Source organism: Phyllopteryx taeniolatus, chromosome 17, assembly GCF_024500385.1.
Source record: "Phyllopteryx taeniolatus isolate TA_2022b chromosome 17, UOR_Ptae_1.2, whole genome shotgun sequence".
In the NCBI taxonomy this organism is placed as follows: domain Eukaryota; kingdom Metazoa; phylum Chordata; class Actinopteri; order Syngnathiformes; family Syngnathidae; genus Phyllopteryx; species Phyllopteryx taeniolatus.
This window is the reverse complement of record NC_084518.1, coordinates 7239325-7265384: the sequence shown is the minus strand read 5'-3', so window position 1 is coordinate 7265384 and position 26060 is coordinate 7239325. Positions and strand designations below refer to the sequence as shown.

The 26060-nt window shown below is 41.9% G+C and overlaps 1 protein-coding gene across 5 annotated transcripts; it reads right to left on the bottom strand.

The window, feature by feature from the left end:
• On the bottom strand, positions 1 to 25506 carry panx3 (pannexin 3). 5 transcript variants are annotated; one of them, XM_061751971.1, is made up of 6 exons: positions 19968 to 20078; positions 19578 to 19770; positions 2683 to 2825; positions 2221 to 2435; positions 797 to 1548; positions 1 to 496 (listed from the first exon to the last, which is right to left on the bottom strand). In XM_061751971.1, exons 2-6 carry the CDS (start codon positions 19759 to 19761, stop codon positions 438 to 440), a joined length of 1353 nt encoding a protein of 450 aa, XP_061607955.1. In that variant the 5' UTR covers positions 19762 to 19770; positions 19968 to 20078; the 3' UTR covers positions 1 to 437. The 5 variants fall into 5 exon arrangements, with proteins under 5 accessions (XP_061607955.1, XP_061607954.1, XP_061607953.1 ...); XM_061751970.1 differs by lacking the exon at positions 19968 to 20078 and adding an exon at positions 25199 to 25506 and having other exon boundaries at positions 1 to 1548; XM_061751969.1 differs by having other exon boundaries at positions 1 to 1548.
• Between the last annotated feature and the right edge of the window lie 554 nt (positions 25507 to 26060).

Genomic DNA, 26060 nt, shown 5'->3' with positions numbered 1-26060 from the left:
TGGACTCAAATAGTGTTTATTTAGAATAATATAAATACACAGTTTAAATTCACATAATAATTGGACATATTTCATAAAAGTTAATGCGTGAAAGCAAGTACAATTCTGAATAAGTTTATGTTCCTCTATTTGACTTAAACTTGCACCCGTAGTTGTTTTTCTGCACAATACAATCAATTAGATATGACCGAGTTTTTCTCTGTGTGGTAGTTTTGAGTAGCTGAGAGACAGGGATAAAAGAAAAACAATGTCATTTTTCTCAATACAACTTAGTAATTGGTAATTATAACTTAATTTATTGGTAATTATAACTTAAACCACATGACTCTTGAGACAAAACTTTAATTTGTGTCACACGCTTTGTGGATATAGTACTAATTTAGAGTGTCCAAAACCTTCCTTCACAAGTTTTCACATTGATACAGTCCATAGGAGGCCTAGTAATGACTAAATGGTGCAGTCTCCTTCAACTCATGGTACCCCTGGTGGTTTGGCTCTGCGAAGAGACAGAAAGGTAGTTAGGAGTAGGAATTACTACAATTCCATCTCTTCTACATTCACCAGTGGTTTGACAAATAGAGGTGATTCAGTATGGAATTGTGGAATACAATAAAGCAGAAAAATACAGACTAACAATTGTGCAGAACAATTAATTCACTTGTATATAATGTACATGTTTTTAGAACATTGATTGGTTATAAAGTTCACTTAATGATTTTCTGTACATCCCAAATGATGTAGGTGAAAATAGCCACTAGTAGAATGCGTTTGAGTGTGTAGATCAGTGTTACGGTACCAAAACTCATATTCTCCTCCACCATTGGCCTCTGTTCGTTGCAGTTTACAATTCGTCCCTGCGCCGCTCCCAGAATAGTCATGATATCCACAAGGTTGAACTTCCCTTCCTCTTTGGCTTCCTGCACCTCCTCTGCCAACTCCATTGCGGCCTCCTCCCTTTCTTCAATCTCCTCTTGGCTCAGCATTGCATTCAGTCCTTGTCCTACTGTAGTCTGACCAACCATCGGCGGTGCCAGAGAGCACAAAGCCCTAACCTTCCCATATGACTTTAGGTGTGCAACATTGGCCCGTAGGAAGAGCAAGAGCACATTGAGATCATTCAGGGGACACCCTAGCCTGCGTTGGTTGAGAAGATCCAGGGCTGGAAGGACCTCATATACGGAGATGAAGGTGGTGTCCCAAACAAAGAGCCTAATGATACTGAAGAGGACAATTGGTGCTAACAGAACATAGATGGCACCATTGGCTACACTTATCACCTGAAAGACCAACTGGCCTATCATTTTACATTGAACCAGCTCAGGAATCCAGTTTTGATCGCGTAGCATGCCGCTACGCACAAAACAGCTGAATTCATCCTGCAGGAAGGCGGACAGGTGGAAGTAGGCAAGATAAAGACAGGCAGCCGTCATGAAGGTCAGCAGGAGGAAGCCCCGCAGGAAAAGCATGCTCACGAGGAAATAGGAGTTTTGCTTGCACTGCATGTATCTCTCCAGGAGGGGGTACTCAAAGTATCGCTTCCTCTTGGCTCTGCACATAAACAAAAAGAGAAGAATATGAGCACCATCTGTATGTTCATACAGCTGCAGATAATTCCTAGTGGGAACCAAGCACATTCTATATTTAACTTATAGGCACTGCTTACCACATTAGCCACTGTAGGCCTCCATCAAGACCGTTCCCCCATATTTTCTGGAATCTTACCTTATCATTACACAGATGCATTTAATTTGGCAGGAACAGATGGCACTGTTGCTTCTGCCATGTTTCCATTTACTTTGTATCTATTTTGTTACTTCATTGAGTCAGTATTTATTTTCTTTTGCCCCCAGTTCTTACAAAATGAATTACCAAAAGGATAAACATAAATCAATTGAATGTGCAAAACCAGACATACCTCATAATCAAGTAACTAATACATCAACTCCAACTCTTATCTCTCTCCCTCCCCCACCCCCCGAATTGTATTTATTCAGTGTAATTGGTTAAGTATAAAAGACAATAGGACATAAAAACAGAAATCTTTAGAATGAACTAAAGCAGCAATTGGGTGTCCGTCTCATATGGATGAATGGACAAAAATACCACAGAAACACTGTATAATCTTAGAGAAGGTCTTCCGAGAAGACAAAGTCCTTATTTTCTGTCTCTGTATTTGCAAGTTAACATATTTAACAAAGGCCCCAGGTAGTAATTTCTTACCTGTGCAGTTCTGCCTGAAATGTTAATGGGTTCTTGGTATTTTGGCGCAAATCCAGGATGGTCTGAGCCAATCGAACTGAGCGGTTATACGACTTGTCTAGTTCATCAATTATGAATAGCAGGTCTGAGCCGAGCGAAGGCACAACAAGCTGGCGCCAGATGAGAGCCGGCAGATACATTAACACTGCCATAGCCAGAAGAGAATATGGGAACATCTAAAGAGGAGTGACAGAGAAAACATGGAAGAAGAAAATTTACAATCCAATCTCTTTACAGTGTGTCACAGTACTTTTTGGTTAATTTCTGATTGTGCCATAAATGTCACAAAAAGGAACCGGTTGTTCTACCAACAAAACAATCAGCTTCCTATTTAAAGGGACATGTGAAGTATAATACTCACTTTGGTCTACAAACTAAAACCCTCTACAAACGGCATGCTCAAATCAAATGAATTTCACTCACTTTGTGTACCCAAAGGGAGCGCTCCTCAAAGTTCCCATTGCTATCAAACTCGTGATGCATGAGGGAATCCCAGCAGTACGTATCCACATAGCTGGCCTGCTTCATTGTGAAATTGCTGGGAGGAAAACAGCTAATCTGTGGGCCTGCGAAAAAAGCAACATTATCAGTACCATGATCTGGTAATAAAATATGAGCCATTTGAGACACATTTTAACCTTACTTCAATAAAATGCCTTCAAGCAAACCTTAACTTGAGGTATTTTATACACAACCCTCATACCCCATGCACAACCACAAATTAACTGTAATGTGTTATCCTTTGTAATATTGTCATTCACCGACCACAGGGTCCTATTTTAGCAGCAAATTACCCTTGATGTAAAATAATAATTTCATTGTAAATATTTGGGTGAGTCTAATTAATTCTAATGACTTGAACCAACCAGCAAAACATTGTTGTCCAGTCTAAAGGTTGCAGTTTAAACTATTCTTGGTTCACATGTGCACCCGACCAGAGTACAAGTACTTAGCAAGAAATGGTGTAGGGATTGGGCGAGAACATAACGACTGCACCGGATCCCAACAAGGGATAGATAGCTAGGATAGGCTCCAGCACACCCGCGACCCTTGTGAGGATAAGGGGAACGGATGATGAGATGAGATGAAAACAATTAGTCTCTGACTGTGTTTGGGACTGAGTTCTGATTTGAGAGGGCACCAGGTTACTATCAGCGGAGAGGAGGGTTCGTTGGTGTGCCAATGGAAGAGCTCAGTTTGGTAAATTGTAGACAGGTCATGGAGGGCTTTGTAGGTCAGGAGGAGGATTTTGAAGTGGATTATCTGAGCGATGGGGAGCCATTGTCAACAATTCAAAAGTTAGCCTCCTTTGGGGTTGTCAATATAGCCAGTATACTGGCAGTACATATATATATATATATATATATATATATATATATATATATAAGTGGGTACGGAAAGTATTCAGACCCCTTAAATTTTTCACTATTTGATATATTGCAGCCATTTGCTAAAATCATTTAAGTTCATTTTTTTCCTCATTAATGTACACAAAGCACCCCATATTGACAGAAAAATCGGAATTGTTGAATTTATTGCAGATTTATTAAAAAAAGAAAAACTGAACTATCACACAGCCATAAGTATTCACTATTTAGTAGAAGCACCCTTTTGAGCTAATACAGCCAGTCTTTTTGGGAATGATGCAACAAGTTTTTCACACCTGGATTTGGGGATCCTCTGCCATTCCTCTTTGCAGATCCTCTCCATTTCTGTCAGGTGGAGGGGTGAACATTGGTGGACAGCCATTTTCAGGTCTCTCCAGAGATGCTCAGATGTTTAAGTCAGGGCTCTGGCTCGGCCATTCAAGAACAGTCACGGAGTTGTTCTGAAGCCACTCCTTTGTTATTTCAGCTGTGTGCTTAGGGTCATTGTCTTGTTGGAAGGTGAACCTTCAGCCCAGTCTGAGGTCCTGAGCACTCTGTAGAAGGTTTTCGTCCAGGATATCCCTGTACTTGGCCGCATTCATCATTCATTCGATTGCAACCAGTCGTCCTGTCCCTGCAGCTGAAAAACACCGCCACAGCATGATGCTGCTACCACCATATTCATAAAGGTGATGAGCAGTGCCTGGTTTTCTCCACACATACCGCTTAGAATTAAAGCCAAAAAGTTGTATCTTGGTCTAATCAGACCAGAGAATCTTATTTCTCACCATCTTGGAGTCCTTCAGGTGGTTGTTTTTAGCAAACTCCATGCTTTTCATGTGTTTTGCACTGAGGAGAGGATTCCGTCGGGCCACTCTGCCATAAAGCCCCAACTGGTGGAGGGCTGCATTAATGGTTGACTTTCTAGAACTTTCTCCCATCTCCCGACTGCATCTCTGGAGCTCAGCCACAGTGATCTTTTGGTTCTTCTCTACCTCTCTCACCAAGGCTCTTCTACCCCGATTGCTCAGTTTGGCCGGACGGCCAAAGGGTTCTGGTCGCCCCAAAAGTCTTCCGTTTAAGGATTATGGAGGCCACTGTGCTCTTAGGAACCTTAAGTGCAGCAGAAATTTTTTTGTAAACTTGGCCAGATCTGTGCCTTGCCACAATTCTGTCTCTGAGCTCTTCAGGCAGTTCCTTTGACCTCATGATTCTCATTTGCTCTGACATGCACTATGAGCTGTAAGGTCTTATATAGACAGGTGTGTGGCTTTCCCAATCAAGTCCAATCAGTATAATCAAACACAGCTGGACTCCAATGAAGGTGTAGAACTATCTCAAGGATGATCAGAAGAAATGGACAGCACCCGAGTGAAATATATGAATGTCACAGCAAAGGGTCTGAATACTGATGGCTATGTGATATTTCAGTTTTTGTTTTTTGATAAATCTGCAGAAATTTCAACAATTCTGTTTTTTTTCTGTCAATATGGGGTGCTGTGTCAAATTTAATGAGGACAAATTTAACTTTAATGATTTTAGCAAAGGCTGCAATATAACAAAAAGTGAAAAATTTAAGGGCGGTAATACTTTCCGTACCCACTGTATATTCAGTGGTGGGCAGTACATTTCGGACTTGAGCCTTCAGTGAGGACTTAACACCTCTTAAAACACCACTATCACGTTGCCAAATAATATTTTAAAAAAAAAACACAACATAACAATTAGGGCTGTACGATATTGGAAAAAAATGACATTGCGATTTTTTTAAACCTGCGATATATATTGTGACGTGTAATAATACAGGATCAGTGTTGGGAAAGTTTGTTTTCTACGAAAACTTGTTCAAAATTCAGTTCACCGTTCAAAGTTCATAATTCATTTTTTTCAACATGTTGCTGATGGGCGGCACGGTGAGGGACTGGTTAGCATATCTGCCTCATCGCTCTGAGGACCGGGGTTCAAATCCCGGCCCCGCCTGTGTGGAGTTTGCATGTTCTCCCTGGGCCTGCATGGGTTTTCGCCGGGTACTCCGGTTTCCTCCCACAAACAAAAACATGCGTGGTGGGTTGATTGAAGACTCTAAATTGCCTGTAGGTGTGAATGTGAACGGGAATGGTTGTTTGTTTATATGTGCCCTGCAATTGGCTGGCGACCAGTTCAGGGTGTACCCTACCTCCCGCCCGAAGATAGCTGGGATAGGCTCCAGCACGCCCACGACGCTAGTGAGACTAAGTGGTACAGAAAATGGATGGCTGGATGTTCCTGATGGGCTATTACCCCCAAAATACTGGCATTTCATTTTCCCATTGTTGCCCCCCATTCCATCCACCCAAGTAGCCAGCTGCAACCTTCACCCTACGATCTCAAAAACATGAGGAGAAATGTGTTGCTTGAATGGTATTTTTTATTTTTTTTTAATGAAGAATTATAACAAAAACAGGACTTTTGTCATTAATGTGCAAGCAAAACACGCAACACAGTATGACAGCAACAATGGTGAAAGTACATTGATAATTTTGCATTCCTAGCAGCTCTGGCTCACTATATTAACAAAATATTTTATCTTATCTACTCTTGTATTACAAAACAAAATTAATTCCATATTATCGTTATGGGATCGTAGTGTTTTAACTAAAGCCTTCTGATATAAAACAAAAATAACTTTCCAAGTATTAAATTTTTACTTGGGGCATGGTGGCCGACTGGTTAACACATCTAACTCACAATTCTGAGGACCCAAATCTGGCCTCGCCTGTGTAGAGTTTGCATGTTTTCCCTGTGCCTGCGGGGGCTTCCTCTGGGTACTCCGGTTTCCTCCCACGTCCCCAAAACATCCATGGTAGGTTAACTGAAGACATTAAATTGCCTGTCGGCATGAATGTATGTGCAAATGTCTGGGATAGGCTCCAGCACGCCCACGACCCTAGTGAGGATAGGCGGCACGTAAAATGGATGGATGGAAAAATTTTTACAATTATGTACTGTATTACAAAAGAACCAATTCTGTCCCATTTACACAGTGTCCTTGAACCCACCTTGCACACTCACGCAGCTGTGGCATGCCATCCTAGTTTCTTTCTGAAGAGCGAAATACGAAATGCAGCAGTTGCACATTGTTTCCTGTTTTCTCTTTCATACTTATAATACAATGAGATAAGTATACAACACTATGGGCTGCTTCTTGTGTTGTTTCGAGCGTTATCATTTACCATAACATTGGGGCTAATCTTATTAGCATGTCCAAACAGGTCCCTCGGCTGGTCACTTCTTAACATTGCAGTTGATTCACTGTACAGTGGAACATCGATAAAACGGACCCCGCTATAACGGATATGGGATAAAATAGACTGTCAGGACCGAACAATGTGTCCATGTTTTCACATAAACTGCTGTTGCCAAAGTCTGTTCGTTCCAGAATTGGCCACTGTTGTTTACTGGCGCTGTGGCGCCATGTATGAAGGCAGAGAATAGGACAGATGAATTTCCGGGTCACAGATATACAATATGACTTAGCTCCAGCTAACAGAGTAGCCCGTGCCTCCAGTATGTCGTGGTCATGTTTAATGTGTCAACATTCCATCAAAGGCAATGCATTGACATATGGTGGCCATGTTGAATGTGACGACGTTTCCAGGCATTGAATTGACGTGATGGCAATGATGGCAGGAGTTCTCTCTGCTCTCGAACAGAGTTCTACACAGAGAGAGAGCAGCATTTCATGGGCGGCGTTTGTTTATTTTAAACCGATAGCTCTGGAGCCGTACTGCAGTCTGGAACATGCTATTTTTGCCACAGTAACAGTTTTTTGTCAAGCCGTTCACCATCTATGCCTATGGCATCTCATCTTACCCGTTTGTGGAAATAGAAATCACACTTATTTCTCATGGCTCTTGAAAGCGACCCGCCCAACTTGCCACTAGTCCCTACAACAACAAGCACACCAGCGTGGTAAATATTATATATATATATATATATATATATATAAGGATACAAATAATTTCCAATGCATTAAATATAGAATGGAACACAGTGAAGACTGTCATCTTCAAGTGGAGAAAATATGGCATACCAATACTAATAATAATAATAATACCGTACTGTACATCCCCCCAACATTGATGAAAAGACAAGAAGAAGTCAGGTTGGCCAACAGCAGCACTTCTTCTGCAGGAATTTCTGTCAAGTACAGGCTGTTTCGTACATGTGACAACAATCTCCTGTCTTCTTATGTCCAGGCTATTGGACAAAGAAGAACATCCAAGCCCAACTACAGTACATTGTGCAAAAACACACTTGAAATCTCTCAAATACATGTTGGTAAAATGTTTTCTGATCCAATGAAACTGTTGAACTTTTGGGCCATAAACCCGTAATTTATTTTGGCACCACAATTACCAGGCATTACAACAAAGCTAAGTAGACTTAATATTTACTGTATCCTTTTCAGCACATCAAACCCACACTTAGTATTTTTTCCACAGTCATATTAGGTTAAATACAGATTATGTTCATATTTTAATTACATACCGTGTACATATAATTATGAACCAGACACTCAATTTTTCTAATAATTCAATGAAACTAATTATGAAATTATATCCAAAATACAATTAGTGTTTTATTTAAGCATGACACATTTTTTGTTAAGTAAACATGGAATAATTTTTTAAAATGTTGTTTACTGTATGCTTTATTCAGTGCATTATTGTAAAAACCGTGTGTGTGACTACTTCCCAAAATAACGCTTCTCCACCTTGGACTTACTTGATTTTCACACAACCACATAATCTAAACAACACACACACATCTTTCATTTCCCAAGTCTACTCCACCCTTACAGAGAAACTAGGGAGGGAACGCACCAAGGCTGTTCCCCACCTACACTGGCTGAGCCTCACAAACAGAAACATAGGGTTTCTATTTTTGAAATGCAGCCTCTATATCTGCTCAGTAGGAACACACTCTCTAATTAAATCTTAGGACGTCAGCTAGTCGAGCTCAATAGAGGCAATCATAAGGTCCACATTCTGTGTGCAATATGTTTGTAATTTGAGCAACATTTTCTAATATACCTGAACATGCGCTTGATAAAATCATGATAACTGTGAAACATACAAATATATGCAGTGCATGGATGAATGCATGGATATATGTACATTTTCCATTGGCAATTAACCTCTTGAAATGAAATTCATTATGTACTTGTATTTGTCCTTGAGAACTCAAGTTCTCGCATCATCCATTTTTGCACTGGATACTTTGGCACAACTGGCTGCTAACTAGGAGGAAACGTTCCACTTTGCGACCGGCTCATACATCATTCCTCCAGTGAAGTGACGCTCAAACATCCAATACAGAAGTAGACAATAATCAAACACAGTACAGAAAGTCAGTCCCATCCTATTGTATGAGGGGGAGTCAAAATGTAATGATCCCAGTTTTCCTCTAGCTTTATTTAATGCAATGGAAAGGCAATACAGTATATGCATAGAAATAAACCCAAAACGTGGGGCCTTTTTATTGCTACTTTTCAATACAATCTCCCTTTTTCTCAACACCGACTGTCCATCGATGAACAAGGGTAGGTATGCCAGTCTGGTAAAATTCAGTAGGCTGCACAGTTTTTTATAGTTTACACCGATCTGATCAGCCTGATCGGTATCGGCCGATATTTAGCATTTTATGCTGATCAGCTTTAATGTCATAATTCGCCGATCCGATCAATGGCGTCATTGATTGGCTCTGCAAAAGACATTTACTCCGCGTCGCCATCGTGTACAGTATATTTGAATACAAAAGCGAGTTTATTTTTATCCTTGTCGTGTGTCTTTTGAAGTAGTACTGTAAATATTTGACGGCCAATAAAGTTCCATCCTTCCATTTTATGAGCCGCTTATCTTCACAAGGGTCACGGGCGTGCTGGAGCCTATCCCAGCTATCTTCGGGCAGGAGGCGGGGTACACCCTGAACTGGTTGCCAACCAATCGCAGGGCACACATAAAAAAACTACCATTCCCACTCACATTCACACCTAAGGGCAATTTAGAGTCTTCAATTAACCTACCATGCATGTTTTTGGGATGTGGGAGGAAACCGGAGTGCCCGGAGAAAACCCACGCAGGCACGGGGAGAACATGCAAACTCCCCAGAACTGTGAGGCAGACGCTCTACCCAGTCGCCCACCGTGCTGCCTCTTGTGTACTTAATTGCTCAAAAAAATTATATTTACAATAAATAATGTATGTTCATCTATGACAGTGAGGCATAGTGACAGACAGAACAACTGAATGGTCTTCTATTAGATGGCAGGAAGTAAATACAGTAATTAATGTATCCACTTTTTTTTTAGGCGTCAGCCTATCCAAGCTGCCTTCGGGCTAGAGGTGAGGAACTTAACTGGTTGCCAGACAATCGCAGGGCACATACAGACAAATATTCACACTCACATTCACACCGTCGGACAATTTAGTTTTCAATCAACCTTCCATCAGTGTTGGGGAGATTACTTTGTAAATGTAGTTGGTTACAATGACAATTTACCCTGTTAAAAATGTAATGGCAGTGTAACTATTTTAATTACTTTCTCAAAGTAATTTAACTAATTACATTTGATTACATTTTGATTACTTTTCTTAATTTTGAAAGAATACATCAACAGGACACTCGGATGTTTGAAAACAAATTATTAAAACCACAGATCATTATTTTGGAAATAATTAAATCATACTGTTGCTCGCAAATACTCACGTCTGTCCTCAGTCGAGCTTCCACTACTCTTTCCCATAACTTCATTGTGTGGCTCATCAACTTTATTCCTCTATAGATCCCACAGCTCTGCACGTATACCCTTGTTCTTAAAAATGATCACCGGCACAACTTTCCTCCATTTCTACAGTATCTTCTCATCCACTAGAATTCTGTTAAACAACCTGGTCAAAACCCATATTGCATCTCCATGTATTCCTTCCTCCTTTCCTCATTCCTCTCAGTGTCCCACTTCATCTTAGCTAATCTCTTTCCTTGTATGATTTCCTTTACTTTGAGGTTCCACCACCAAGTCTCCTTCTCCCATTTCCTACCAAAAGATACACCAAGTATTCTCCTGCCTGTCTCTCTGATCACCTTGGCTGTAGTGGTCCAGTCTCCTGTCATCCGAGAGCCTGTCTCACCTCTTCCCGAAAAGCCACACAACACTCTTACTCTCTCAGCTTCCACCACATGGTTCTCTGCTCTGCCTTTGTCTTCTCAATGTTGCTCCCCACCACCAGTCATTTTACACACCATCATCCTATGCTGTCTAGCCGCCCTCTCCCCTACCATTACCTTACAGTCAGTAGCCTTCTTCAGATAACATTGTCTAATAACAAGATGTAATCCACCTGCGTGCTTCTACCTCCGCTCTTGTAGGTCACCCTATGTTCTTGCCTCTTCTGAAAGAAAGTGTTCACTACAGCCATCTACCACCATCTGTCCCTCCAGGTTCCTTTCCTGGATGCCAAGCTTAGGCTTCTTCATCACACAGCCTGTGTGAAGTTTGCATGTTCTCCCCGTGCCTGTGTGGGTTTTCTCCGGGCACTCCGGTTTCCTCCCACATCCCAAAAACATGCATTAATTCGGGACTCTAAATTGCCCGTGAGTGCGAATGGTTGTTTGTTTGTATGTGCCCTGAGATTGGCTGGCAACCAGTTCAGGGTGTACCCCGTCTCCTCCCAGATGATAGCTAGGATAGGTTCTAGCACGCCCGCAACCCTAGTGAGGAGAAGCGGCTTAGAAAATGAATGAATGGATATATATATATGTAAGTGGGTACGGAAAGTAGTCAGACCCCCTTAAATCTTTCACTCTTTGTTATATTGCAGCCATTTGCTAAAATCATTTTAAGTTAATTTATTTCCTTCATTAATGTACTCACAGCACCCCATATTGATAGAAAAAAACGGAATTGTTGAAATGTTTGCAGATTTATTACAAAAGAAAAACTGAAATATCACACAGCCAAAAGTATTCAGACCATTTGCTCAGTAGAAGCACCCTTTTTAGCTAAAACAGCCATGAGTCTTTTTGGGAATGATGCAAGTTTTTCACACCTGGATTTGGGGATCCTCTGCCATTCCTCCTTGCAGATCCTCGCCAGTTCTGTCAGGTTGGATGGTGAACGTTGGTGGACAACCATTTTCAGGTCTCTCCAGAGTTGCTCAATTGGGCTTATGTCAGGGCTCTGGCTGGGCTATTCAAGAACAGTCACAGAGTTGTTCTGAAGCCACTCCTTTGTTATTTTAGCTGTGTGCTTAGGGTAATTGTCTTGTTGGAAGGTGAACCTTCGGCCCAGTCTGAGGTCCTAAGCACTCTGGAGGAGGTTTTCGTCCAGATATCCCTGTACTTGGCCGCATTCATCTTTTCTTGGATTGCGACCAGTGTCCCTGTCCCTGCAACTGTAAAACACCACCACGGCAAAATGCTGCCACCACCATGCTTCACTGTTGGGACTGTATTGGACAGGTGATGAGCAGTTCCTGGTTTTTGCCACACATGCCACTTAGAATTAAGGCCAACAATTTCTATCTTGGGCGGCACGGTGGGCGACTGGTTAGAGCGTCAGCCTCACAGTTCTGAGGACCCGGGTTCAATCCCCGGCCCCGCCTGTGTGGAGTTTGCATGTTCTCCCCGTGCCTGCGTGGGTTTTCTCCGGGTACTCCGGTTTCCTCCCACATCCCAAAAACATGCATGAATTGGAGACTCTAAATTGCCCGTAGGCATGACTGTGAGTGCGAATGGTTGTTTGTTCCTATGTGCCCTGCGATTGGCTGGCAACCAGTTCAGGGTGTACCCCGCCTCCTGCCCGATGACAGCTGGGATAGGCTCCAGCACGCCCGCGACCCTAGTGAGGAGAAGCGGCTCAGAAAATGGATGGATGGATGGAATTTCTATCTTGATCTCATCAGACCAGAGAATGTTATTTATCACCATCTTGGAGTCCTTCAGGTTTTTTTTTTTTTTTTTTAGCAAACTCCATACGGGCGGCACGGTAGCCGACTGGTTAGAGCGTCAGCCTCACAGTTCTGAGGTGCGGGGTTCAATCCCCGTCCCCGCCTGTGTGGAGTTTGCATGTTCTCCCCGTGCCTGCGTGGGTTTTCTCCGGGCACTCCGGTTTCCTCCCACATCCCAAAAACATGCATTAATTGGAGACTCTAAATTGCCCGTAGGCATGACTGTGAGTGCGAATGGTTGTTAGTTTCTATGTGCCCTGCGATTGGCTGGCAACCAGTTCAGGGTGTACCCCGCCTCCTGCCCGATGACAGCTGGGATAGGCTCCAGCATGCCCGCGACCCTAGTGAGGAGAAGCGGCTCAGAAAATGGATGGATGGATGGATGGAAACTCCATACGGGCTTTCATGTGTCTTGCACTGAGGAGAGGCTTCCGTCAGGCCACTCTGCCAGAAAGCCCCGACTGGTGGAGGGCTGCAGTGATGGTTGACTTTCTAGAACTTTCTCCCAACTGCATCTCTGGAGCTCAGCCACAGTGATCTTTGGGTTCTTCTTTACCTCTCTCACCAAGGCCCTTCTCCCCCGATTACTCAGTTTGGCCCGACGGCCAGCAATAGGAAGGGTTCTTCTGGTCGTCGCAAACGTCTTCCATTTCAGGATTATGGAGGCCACTGTGCTCTTAGGAACCTTAAGTGCAGCAGAAATGTTTTTGTAACCTTGGCCAGATCTGTGCCTTGTCACAATTCTGTCTCTGAGCTCTTCAGGCAGTTCCTTTGACCTCATGATTCTCATTTGCTCTAACATGCACTGTGAGCTGTAAGGTCTTATATAGACAGATTTGTGGCTTTGCTAATCAAGTCCAATCAGTATAATCAAACACAGCTGGACTCCAAAGAAGGTGTAGAACCATCTCAAGGATGATCAGAAGAAATGGACAGCACCCGAGTTAAATATGAGTGTCACAGCAAACAGTCTGAATACTTATGGTTGTGTGATATTTCAGTTTTTCTTTTTTAATAAATTTGCAAACATTTCAACAATTCCGTTTTTTTTTTTTGTCAATATGGGGTTCTGTGTCTACATTAATGAGGAAAAAATGAATTTAAATGATTTTAACAAATGGCTGCAATATAACAAAGAGTGAAAAATTTAAAGGGCTCTGAATACTTTCCGTACCGACTGTATACAGACCCTTTCCAAATGATTAGAATATCATGGAAAAGTTTGTTTATGATGGTTATTGCACTCAGTCGAATGGTGACTGTAGAGACGCTTCTCCTGGCTGTTCTTTGCTCATTAATCCATCGCTCGAGTTGGTCTTCCAACTGGGACCAACTCGGCTTGGTTCCGTGTTTTGTTTTTCTTTTTTTTCTGCGGAAACTCAGCTTCTACTTGGTGAAGCTCGTTTTCCTGTTTCCTACACTTGCGAACCATGATCTTGAATTCTTTCGCGGCTGCTCGATTCCCATGTTCCTCCGTGTAAATGATAGCTTGCAGTTTAAATTGTGCTTCGTAAGCGTGTCTCTTCGTAGGTGACATTTTTGGGAGTCCTTAGCCAAACCGATGTTGTTTTCCACACAATGCACACCCCGGAAATGCAAATGGAAAGAAAAAAAAGTCAAGCAGAGCGCTCATCACACAACAACATTTATAGATGTTGGAACTCGGTGCACACATAAGGCGCCCCGTCCATTTTGGACTTTATGGTCGTGAAAATACGGTAATTAAATCTACAAGGGAAAACTAAAGGGTAAACCGTGCAGAGGGATTTTACTACAAAGGGTAAACATTCGTACAGAAGGCTGAACTCAGGACATAAGGGTGGGACATGAGGATGTGCGGTGAGAGATGCGAGAGCTGGGAATTTCTGTGATCACTAGTATAAACCTAATTATGCACCCATTTGTACTTGGTAATCAGCAGGTTGTACTCACATTTCACAGGAAAGGATTTAGGTAGGTGGGTTGATCCTCCCGATGGCTGGGTAAGGGCGCCGACAGGTTGATTTGAAGAAAAAGGAGGAAAAAGAAAAAAGGTGACGCAAAAGAGCCAGTGGCCGAAGCGCTTGGGTGACGTTGTTCGTCACATGCTCAGAGAAAACTTGAGCCTGCCAGGATTCCTGTCAGTGGTGACTCACCCGCACACACAAGTTTAGTTTTGGGGAGCTGGCAGAATAACTCTGCCGTCCGTGATCGTCGGCGCGGCAGGGAAGGTTCGCCCGGGCCTAGCCCGTTTCAGCGCGTCTTCCACGCCTCGTGGTGACGGGTGGGACTTCCTGGCTGGGAGCCAATGTCTTCAGCAGAGCAGAACAAGCGGCAGAGAACAAAAGGCTTCACTCTTTTGTACCAAGGAATTGCATTGTCACACACACCATGGTTAATCTATGCAATGAGCGTTTCAACTTTTTTTGGTGGCTAAGAACACTTAATGTCCATTCTGTAACATTTCCATGTTATTTGAAGCAAACACAATCAACTTATTCGGTTGATAAAAAGATTGGGCAGGGTGACCTGAAAGACATTTGAAAAGAGGGTTTCCCAAATTCTGGGTCATTAAATCAGTTTGCAGAAAAAGGTCTTTGTTGGAGAAACCATTCAGAATAGCTGTGGGAGGACTGTTAATTAGTTCATGGTCCAGTTGATGAGAAAACCAGGTTTCCTGTATCCTGGGCAAATAGACTTGCTCGTTAAGGGTCAGAAGAGAAGTATGCAGAAAGTATCAGTTGTTGGGGTTTGCCGTTGACAACCATGCCATGGGCATATTTGCTACAGTATTATGGCCCCAACCATGCTCACTGGAACATTCAGAAGCTTAGATAGGTGCCTGTAACCAATGCCACCGTTATGTTTTGCAACAATTACTTTGCAATGGTCTTGAGACAGCTCTCTGCTCTTACCCATCATGAGATGTGTCTTGACTCACACCTTGGCAATGAGACCTTTTTGTTGGCCATAAATTAGGACTGAACCCGATAATATTCATTTGCACTGATAAGGGGGTGGATTTCTGTTTCATTATTGATACATTTTAGGTGTTGCCTTGGCTTTCCATGCCTTTTTGCACCCCCCTTTCTTCATGTGTTCAATACTTTTTCCCTGTGTTATTTCAAATTTTTACACACAATTTCTGAGCTTATTTGCTCTACTTTCTTTGTATGTACGGATTACTTGAGTGGTTCCCAACATCTAGGGAAATTTTCAGGTAAATTGCACCTTTGGAAGTATATTTAGTGAGAAAAATGGTGGCGTGTTTAATACTTATTTCAGCCGCTCTATATGTGCATGTGTGTTTGTGTGTGTGTATATATATAGCATGTGGAAAACATCATACCATGTTGACCTAATGACGAATGTGCACAATTTAGACAATATCGCTTCCAGAAAAAAACAGATAAGTTGAATGTTCCGTAAAAAAGACCAAAATTATGAAGATGAAACAGTTCAAAATTCAATGTTCTTTTATGTGTTATGACTAGGACGCTATCTTTTTCAAAATCTTAGACAAATTCATCGATTTCACCACAAAGTGCCGCTTCAAGGTCATATTTGGAAAAATGTGTCATGTTTGAGAATGGCACATGAACAGAGAGAGACAATAACAACTGTCATCTTAAAAAGGAGGACGTGATATGAAAAAAAAAATCCTCACTTTTGTGGCTTTTCTTCAAGTATATTTGTAATGTAAATGTAGTTTAGGAAATTTCCATGATTACAATTTCAACATGAACATTTCCATGACTAACTGTAATTTAATTACACATTTTCTTCATGTAATGTAAAGGATTACAATTGCATAAATGTTCTAACTAAATTATGTAATCTCGTTACATGTAATTAGCTACTCCCCAACACTGCCTATCATGCATGTTTCTGGAATGTGGGAGGCAACAAGAGTAAGCAGAGAAACCCACACAGGCACAGGGAGAACATGCAAATTCTACACAGTAGGGTCAGAGCACAGATTCGAACCATGATCTCTGAACTGTGAAGCGGATGCGCTAACCAGTCGGTCACTGTGCCACCTCATAAGTAACCAACATGACCAAAGAGGCCAATAGAGAGAGATTCTCCTCCGAATGAGGAAGATGCAGTGTCGCATGTCGTGTTTTCCGGCATAAAAAAAGTCAAGCCAGCCGCCACAGCGATTGTTCATACTATGCATGACGGTAACACACCTCCAATGCGCTGTGAGACCCAACTTCAAAATAAAAGCTTGACAAATACATGGACTGCAATGCTTTGTTAGGCTTTTATTTTGAAGTTGGCCATCGCTGTGCATTGGCATCATGCTACCGTAATGCAAAGTATGAACAATTGCGGCGGCTAACTTGACTCCGACTCGAAGCTAGAATTGCTAAATTAAATAAATACTGTCCGTGCAGGGTAATTGTGAATGTGACCATCCTGTGCCTACCTTCGTCTTCATTTTTGTCTCTTTTCTCTTGGAACTTGCATTCACGATTCTCAGTAATCACCAGGAATAAAGTAGCCTTTTCATTGTTCCAACGAGTGTTGTCAATTAGCAAATTGGCAAGTTGACACACTTGCAACATAACTTCCGTGATTAACGGCCAATGCACGCGCCCATTCCATGGAAGATTCTGTCATAAAAGTGAAATACATCAATATAGAAGTGTATTTTTCAGCTTTTCGGTGAGCTAAACTAATTAATTACATGTTGTTTACCACAGGTTATAGTTTCTGGACCATCCCCACAATTGGTGAAATCCATGAAATAGCGACCACATTTAAAAAAATATATTAGTTATACATATTTTAAAGCTGTATGACCCTCCCCAGACTCTTATTAACCTCTACCATGCCCCTTCTATACTCTTAAACATATTTGAAACTCTTAAACATATAGTAATGCACATCAGTACTGCACAATATGTACAATTTCTTTCCTTGTGATAGGTGTTTTAATGATTTAGTTTTTTTATGTATTTTTTTTTTTTTTACAGCTTTAATGTTTTAGGCTAGGTCATGTTTATTTTACCACACACACAAAATAAAAAAATACAGCACACACTCAAAATCCCGCAATATGGTGAATTATAAGCAATATGAATATGAAAAAAAGACTGAAATGCACTGAATAGGTGATAGGCGATGGAGAGAGGGAACAATGTACTGAAAATCAAGCCATACATGTTAACTTGGCCAGTGTCCCTTATAGGATAATTTAGCATGTGTGACTTTTCTATTTACCACTACATCCAGTCTAAATAATTATTATAGATAAATAATAATTTGTTTATTCTTTTCCTTTGGCTTGTCCCTTTAGGCGTCGCCACAGCGCGTCATCCTTTTCCATTTAAGCCTATCTCCTGCAACCTCCATAAAACCATAAAATACCTGACACCTTTCTCCACCCGTTCCAACCTGCTTGGACCTGTTTCTTCACTTCCTGACCACACTCACCATTGCTCTGGACGGTTGACCCCAAGTATTTAAAGTCCTCCACCCTTGCTATCCCTTCTCCCTGTAGCCTCACTCTTCCCCCACTACCGCTCTCATTCATGCACATATATTCTGTCTTACTTCAGGTAATCTCATTTTCCTCATTCATCAACTCCTCGAAGTATTCTTTGCATCTAGCTATCACACTGCTGGCACCAGCCCACAAAATTCCATCTCTATTCTTAAAAACCCAAACCTCCTGCACAATTTAAACCCTGCCCCTAAACTTCTAGCCTTACTGCCTTTCCACCTGGTCTCCTGGACACACAATATATCAACCTTTCTCCTAATCATCATGTCACCCAACTACCGAGATTTTCCTGTCATAGTCCCAACATTCGAAGATCCCACATTCAGTTCTAGCCTCTGTGCTTTCCTCTTCTCTTTCTGCCGAAGAACCCGCTTTCCTCCTCTTCTTCAACTTCGACCCACAGTAGCTGAATTTCCAACGGCGCCCTGCAGGTTGACGGCGCCGGTGGTGGACATTGTTAACTCGGGCTACGACCGATCCGGTATGGAATTCTTTGGATGAACGCTCATATTTGTTTGGCAAAGTTTCAAGCCGAACGCCCTTCCTGACGCAACCCTCTGCATTTATCCGGGCTTTGGACCGGCCTACAGTTTGCACTGGCTTGTGCCCCCCATAGGGCTGCATTTATATAATAATTTGTTTAATGTTGAATATCCTACAGTCATCAACGACACAACGATAAATATTTAAACACACAATATGAAATAAATAACACTGGTCAACAACAAATGTATTGTCTGAGATTTCTTTAGCGTAATTAGGACAAGTTAGATGTGCTGAATCCAAATATCAGATTGGTTTTGCTCAATCAGAGGGCCATTAGAACAGTAAAACCATATAAATGTTTAATCACCAAATCATATTATTACCATTACACAACAAATTGAGGGATAACTAGTTTAGAAATCAGAAGACAAGGATAATAGATTGTTCAAGTATTGTTTAAGTTACTGTAGAAGAAGGGTTTGGTAACAGAAAAATGCAATATCTAAACATTATTGTTTATTATTTTGACAATTTGGAATTTGGGTACAGATTTGAGCAAAAATCATGGAAGTTGACAAGCATGATTCGCTTTCGCGGGCCACATACAATGATGTGGCAGGCCGCATCTGGCCCCCGGGCCTTGAGTTTGACGCCTATGCTTTAGAGGTTCAAATAAACCGAGGGTCATTCCCTGAATTTTGAACTATTATGACTACTTTTCAATTTACAATGAGCAAAGTTTGTAACATTTGTTTAATAAACTGTTATCAATTTTGCATTGAAACCTGACTTGAACAAGAGAAATGGATGGCATTTTCAGATTCAGCAATACAAAATTGTCCTAAATCAAACAACTCACTTTTTTATTTTATTTTGTAACCCAGTGTACTAAACACTCAGGAATGAAAATAATTAGGGACATAAGCAAATGAAATACAAAAAATGTCCTTCCGAGGTTCTGAAAAAAGATAGAGACTTTCTTACCGAGGGACACTTCACGGGCAAAGGCCATGCAGACCAGCAACAGCGGGAGACCAACAGATACGTATTTGATGACTCTGTCCAAAGGAAGCTCCAACTCCAGATGGTTGATCCGGTTTAACGAAGAACTGTCCTGCAACAGGGCATCAGATAGCATGGCCTTTGCCGCTTCCTTGGCAATGGACATTTTGAACACCTTCATGTGATACAAAACATGTAGTATATTAGTGTGTTGTCTGTCTATGTTCATTCATCAGTTTTTGAAACAAACCAGATACATTCCTCAAAATCTACTAAATCTTATTTGGGATTAAACTCATGCAGTTCAAGTCATATCTAAGAAAAAAAAATACAGCACAGCACATGGCACTTTTAGGCAAAACAACCACCTACCGTATGTCGTCCAGCTTACTCCAGTCGTGCTCATACAAAAAGTAGTTGCAAAACAAGAGCTTTGGACAGTCCTGGCTTGTTATGTATTGGGGCGTGTTACAGTAAATGAGAGGTTGGATTTGGGCTGAACCAGAATCTGCCAGGTCCAAAGCTTAATTATAGAGAACATCTGGGAGCATACAGCCACCCAGATGGCTCTGACTCCAGCAGTCCTCCAGTGAGTGTATGCAATTATATGTGTGTGAGTGTGCACGCTTCTCTGTCCTGCATACACTGTGAAGCATGGTGGCTCTCTCTGTCTAACTTCAAACAAGTGAGTCAATGCCAGTGGTTTATTTAGGCTCTGTCATTTGTGAGACTATTTTGACATTTTGCAGGCTGAAATCTATTTCTAAAACTTGTTTCTGACATTTACAGTGCCTATTTCATATAAAATCTAACACTGTGCAAAATATCAATTTGATTGAATGGATATGATATACACAGAAGAACAAAGTGGTGTATGCTCTGAAAGCTGACAAGTGAAACAAAAATTGTCCTGACAAGAAAGTGACCCTATTGACAATCTTTACATTGCCATAAATTAACTGCTATAGTTGCTGGTCAAAGCTAAGCAATTTCCTGTTTTAGATGGTATCTCTTACTACTGGCAAATTATTCTGTGGACAGATGAAACCAAAGCTGAAATGTTCGACAGGAACACACAATGCCATGTGTGGAGGAAAAATGCCACAGCACACCAACATCAAAACCTTATCCCAACTGTGAATCATGGTGGAGGGAGCATCATCATAAGGGCATGCTTTGCTTCCTCGGGGCCTTGACAGCTCGCTATCATCAATGGAAACATGAATTCACAGGTTGATCAAGATAGCAGAAGAACTCGAGGCCATCTGTCCAACAGTTAAAGCTCAAAAGAGCATGTGTGTTGGAGCAGGACAATGAACCAAAACAGAAGCAAATTAACAACAGAATGGGTTCAGAAGAATAAAATGCACGTTCTGGAGTGGCCCAGTCAAAGTCCTGACCTGAATCCGATTGAGATGCTGTGCCATGACCTCCAGAGAGCTATTCACATCAGACATCTCAGAAATCATGCTGAACCGCAACAGTTTTGGATAGAGGAATGGTCCAAAATTAATCCTGATCATTGTGCATGTCTGATCCACAACTACAAGAAACATTTGGTTGAGGTTATTGCTGCCAAAGAGTTGAGGATCAACCAGTTATTAAATCCAAGGGTTGTCCTGTGATTGTTTATCGTATGTTATTTTCAACAAAAGTAGGAAAACATACACTTGTTTGTGTGGTATTAGTTTAAGTAGACTCTGTTTATTCTTGTGATTTAGATTAAGATCAGACTAAATTTTATGACGAATTTATGCAGAAATGTAAGAAATTCCAAAGGGTACACATTCATTTGTCCTCTGACTGTTTTTACAATATTTAATTGTTTTATTATTATTTATTTTATTTTATCTTTATGCTATTTTTACAGTTTTAGTCTGTTCATTTTAGTTTTTATTGAACATTGGGTTTTATATCCATACATATGTTTTAGTATATGTTTATGATTATTTTATTGTCTTTCAATGTTTCCTCAGAGGGAGCGTTCTGCACTGGGAGCTGTGATGGAGGTCCTGTCTCATGGGGTCCTCAGTTCCAATATGTGGCTTCTCTTACGCCACTGCACTGGGGCTCCATGTCGGTGAACTGTGGCCGCAGTGTGCTGTCTGTCTTGGGCCCTCACCTGAATTCTCTGTGCCCAGTCATAGGTCATTACATTATTATTATTATTATTTTTACCTCTGTGTGTGTGTGTGTGTGTGTGTGTGCATGTGTGTGTATGTGTGTCTGTATTGATGAGTGGCAGGAAGGTATTGATTTTATCTATGTGAAACACTTTGAGTTGCATGTCATTGTATGGAAAGTGCTTTCTAAATAAAGTTTGATTCGATTTTCTGCGATTAATGTTGCCCACCCGGCATCCATGGCACCCTGATCATTCTAGGAGGGGGTTCCCTCCATCTGTGGTCCTTTCTCATGGTAGCTTCCATGGTCCCAAATAGGTTTTCTGGGAGTTTTTCCTTGCCCTGATGCAGAGTTTAGAGCAGGGGATCTTGTCGAAAACTGCAAACTGTGGGTTTGTGAAGCCCTTTGAGATTATTTTGTGATTAAGGGCTCTTTGAATAAACATGTTCAAATGCAGGCTGGTCATTTCATTAACCACGCTGGGCAACAACAAAAACAAACTATTGTTGACCACACCCAGGGGACACACCAACCGAGACATAAATAGGGAGACTCCACATCTAAAAAAAAATTGAACTGAAGAAGCCTTTTTGGATAAAAGGTGAAGAGTCTTCAAGGTCAGATCACAAAAATGTTATGGGGTCAGTTAAAATTAATATTTGCATTGTTTATATGTTTTGTAATACATGCACGCAAATTCCAGCAAGTTGTCAACTATAGTTTAGCTAAAAATGAGTTTTTTACGACACGTATGGAGCACTCCCCGAACATACCCGATGCTCAAGACACCGAGGTGTGGTTACTCTATCCACCACAAGGGCTACTGGAAGTGACGTTGCAATTGCCAAACACAGCACGCTACACACTATACGCAATGGCGAGCAACATGTTGGAATATGAGGAGGAGGGGGATTTCGACGTTCAACTGAACTTGGCATCATTAAACTGTTCGTTTGAACTGATCAGGAGGTCTGAACCTGACAGTGACGACAATGAGCAGCCAAGTAGCAGCTGCACAAGAGAAAAAGAGAGTGGCCACTGGCTCCATGTGACGGTATTTCAAAAGCATGTCTTTTTATACAGTCATGGCTAGAAATAATGGCAACCCAGGAGTGCCAGTATTTTTTAGCATGACTATACGTATTATATATTCATATACAGTGGGTACAGAAAGTATTTAGACCCCCTTAAATTTTTCACTCTTTGTTATATTGCAGCCATTTTCTAAAATCATTAAAAAAAAAAATCCCCCCTCATTAATGTACACACAGCACCCCATATTGACAGAAAAAACAGAATTGTTGAAATTTTTGCTGAAAAAAACTGAAATATCACACAGCCATAGGTATTCAGACCCTTTGCTCAGTAGTTGGTAGAAGCACCCTTTTGGCTAATACAGCCATGAGTCTTTTTGGGAATTAAGTTTTTCACACTTGAATTTGAGGATCCTCTGCCATTCCTCCTTGCAGATCCTCTGCAGTTCTGTCAGGCTGGATGGTGAATGTTGGTGGACAGCCATTTTTAGGTCCAGAGATGCTCAATTGGGTTTAAGTCAGGGCTCCGGCTGGGCCATTCAAGAACAGTCAAGGAGTTGTTCTGAAGCCACTCCTTTGTTATTTTAGCTGTGTGCTTAGGGTAATTGTCTTGTTGGAAAGTGAATCTTCGGCCCATTCTGAGGTCCTGCGCACTCTGGAGAAAGTTTTCATCCAGGATATCCCTATCCTTGGCCGCATTAATTTTTCCTTCTATTGCAACCAGTCGTCCTGTCCCTGCAGCTGAAAAACACCCCCAAAGTATGATGCTGCCACCACCATGCTTCACTGTTGGGACTGTATTGGACAGGTGATGAGCAGTGCCTGGTTTTATTCACACAAAAAGTCAAAAAGTTCTATCTTGGTCTCATCAGACCAGAGAATCTTATTTCTCACCATCTTGGAGTCCTTCAGGTGTTTTTTTTTTAGTGAACTCCATGCAGGCTTTCATGTGTCTTGCACTGAGGAGAGGCTTCCGTCGGGCCACTCTGCCATAAAGCCCCAACTGGTGGAGGACTACAGTGATGGTTGACTTTCTAGAACTTTCTCCCAACTCCCGTCTGCATCTCTGGAGCTCAGCCACAGTGATCTTTGGGTTCTTCCTTACCTCTCTCACCAAGGCTCTTCTCATCTGATTACTCAGTTTGGCCGGACGGCCAGCTCTAGGAAGGGTTCTGATCGTCCCAAACGTCTTCCATTTAAGGATTATGGAGGCCACTGTGCTCTTAGGAACCTTAAGTGCAGCAGAATCTTTTTTTTTTGTAACCTTGGCCAGATCTGTGCCTTGCCACAATTCTGTCTATGAGCTCTTCAGGCAGTTAATTTGACCTCATTATTCTCATTTGCTCTGACATGCACTGTGAGCTGTATTGTCATATATAGACAGGTGTGTGGCTTTCCTTATCAAGTCCAATCAGGGTAATCAAACACAGCTGGGCTCCAATGAAGGTGTAGAACCATCTCAAGGAGGATCAGAATAAATGGAAAGCAACAGAGTTAAATATATGAGTGTCACAGCAAAGGGTCTGAATACTTATGGCTTTGTGATATTTCAGTTTTTATTTTTTCATAAATCTGCAAAAATTTTAACAATTAAAATTTTTTTCTGTCAATGTGGATGGATGGAATATGGCGTGCTGTGTGTACATTAATGAGGAAAACAATTTACTTCCATCCATCCATTTTCTGAGCCGCTTCTCCTCACAAGGGTCGCGGGCGTGCTGGAGCCTATCCCAGCTATCATCGGGCAGGAGGCAGGGTACACCCTGAACTGGTTGCCAGCCAATCGCAGGGCACATACAAACAAACAACCATTCGCACTCACATTGATACCTACGGGCAATTTAGAGGCTGCAATTCATGCATGTTTTGGGGATGTGGGAGGAAACCGGAGTGCCCGGAGAAAACCCACGCAGGCACGGGGAGAACATGCAAACCCCGGTCCTAAGAACTGTGAGGCTGACGCTCTATTCAGTCGGCCACCGTGATGCCAAGAAATGAACTTAAATGATTTCATCAAATGGCTGCAATATAACAAAAAGTGAAAAAATTAAGGGGGTTGAATACTTTCCGTACCCACTGTATGTTTCAGTGACACGGCACAAGCTTTTACACATCCATCCATCCATCCATTTTCTGAGCCGGTTCTCCTCACTAGGGTCGCGGGCATGCTGGAGCCTATCCCAGCTGTCATCGGGCAGGAGGCGGGGTACACCCTGAACTGGTTGAGCTTTTACACAGTTTGCAGTATTCCTATATATTGTGTGCCTCTCGCTCGAGTAGTGTTATAACACGCCGCAATAAAGTCTTTGCTGTGTCTGTTGGCTTGTCATAACGGCAAAATTACAGACGACAGTTCTGAAAACTACAGCGTGGGTCTTTTTTTCCCTACTGCTCAGTACATAGTAACGATAATAGAATCGTAGGTATATACAGGGAAATCCTCACCTCGTCTGCGCCACTTCGCCGCGGGACCGTGGACCGTGGCGGCTGCGAGATTTAGTTCTGTTGCTGGAGGCTGAGGTCCCGATGGCCGTAGGAAAAATAGTTGGCACCGCAGCTGGTTTCAGCCTCTGCCTCTGTATCCTATGCTTTCTGCTAAGTCTTTGTCAAAACACGGCGGTTCGAAGTGATCAACACAGTGTGGAATGCTTGCTAGGCATCCATAGCCGACCACGCTTCTTCCCCTGTCGAGTGACTTTCCCTATCCACTGGTCACGTATTCCTTTTTCACTTGGAAAGCCAAAAAACAAGTGAGGTCACAGCGGCGGATAGAGCCGAAGACTGAAGCAGAAGGCGCATTCTGAATCATATTTATCAATTTAACTTCTGTATATCTGCGATATAATCACTTTGAAATGGCATGGCATGACTGGGACACATGACAGACACATACAACAATGTGTAATCCTGGTGATCAATGCACAGTGTGTAAAGTTGTCTTAAAATCCTAATTTGTTTTTGCATGATTAAGTACTGTTTTGTCATTTTGTGATGGCTACCATTCCAAATTAGTATTTCTTATAGGGGAATAATTCCTCGAGGTTTGGAGACATGAGTTGAAATTTATTCCCCATGCAGCAGACTTTTGACGTCAGCTACCTCACCTTATTTTGCTGCAGATGTTGATGTTCATAATGGGAAAATAATACATTCAATCAGTTTGAAATTGCATATGCTTTACCAGATTCCAGTAGTTGTCTTCTTAGAAAATAAAATCCCAGGTTTGTGCAATAATCAATTGGTTGGAGACCACACGAAAACCAACATCTAAATTGTCAGACAATAATGTGGTGATATGTGACAAAGC

Excerpts from the sequence above, each read along its gene's own strand:
- panx3 (XM_061751970.1), bottom strand. The coding sequence starts at position 19,761 with ATGTCCATTGCCAAGGAAGCGGCAAAGGCCATGCTATCTGATGCCCTG. Across the intron at positions 2,826-19,577 it reads TGCCCGTGAAGTGTCCCTCG|GCCCACAGATTAGCTGTTTT; the intron begins GTAAGAAAGTCT and ends CTTTTTTCGCAG. Across the intron at positions 1,549-2,220 it reads TTTCAGGCAGAACTGCACAG|AGCCAAGAGGAAGCGATACT; the intron begins GTAAGAAATTAC and ends GTTTATGTGCAG.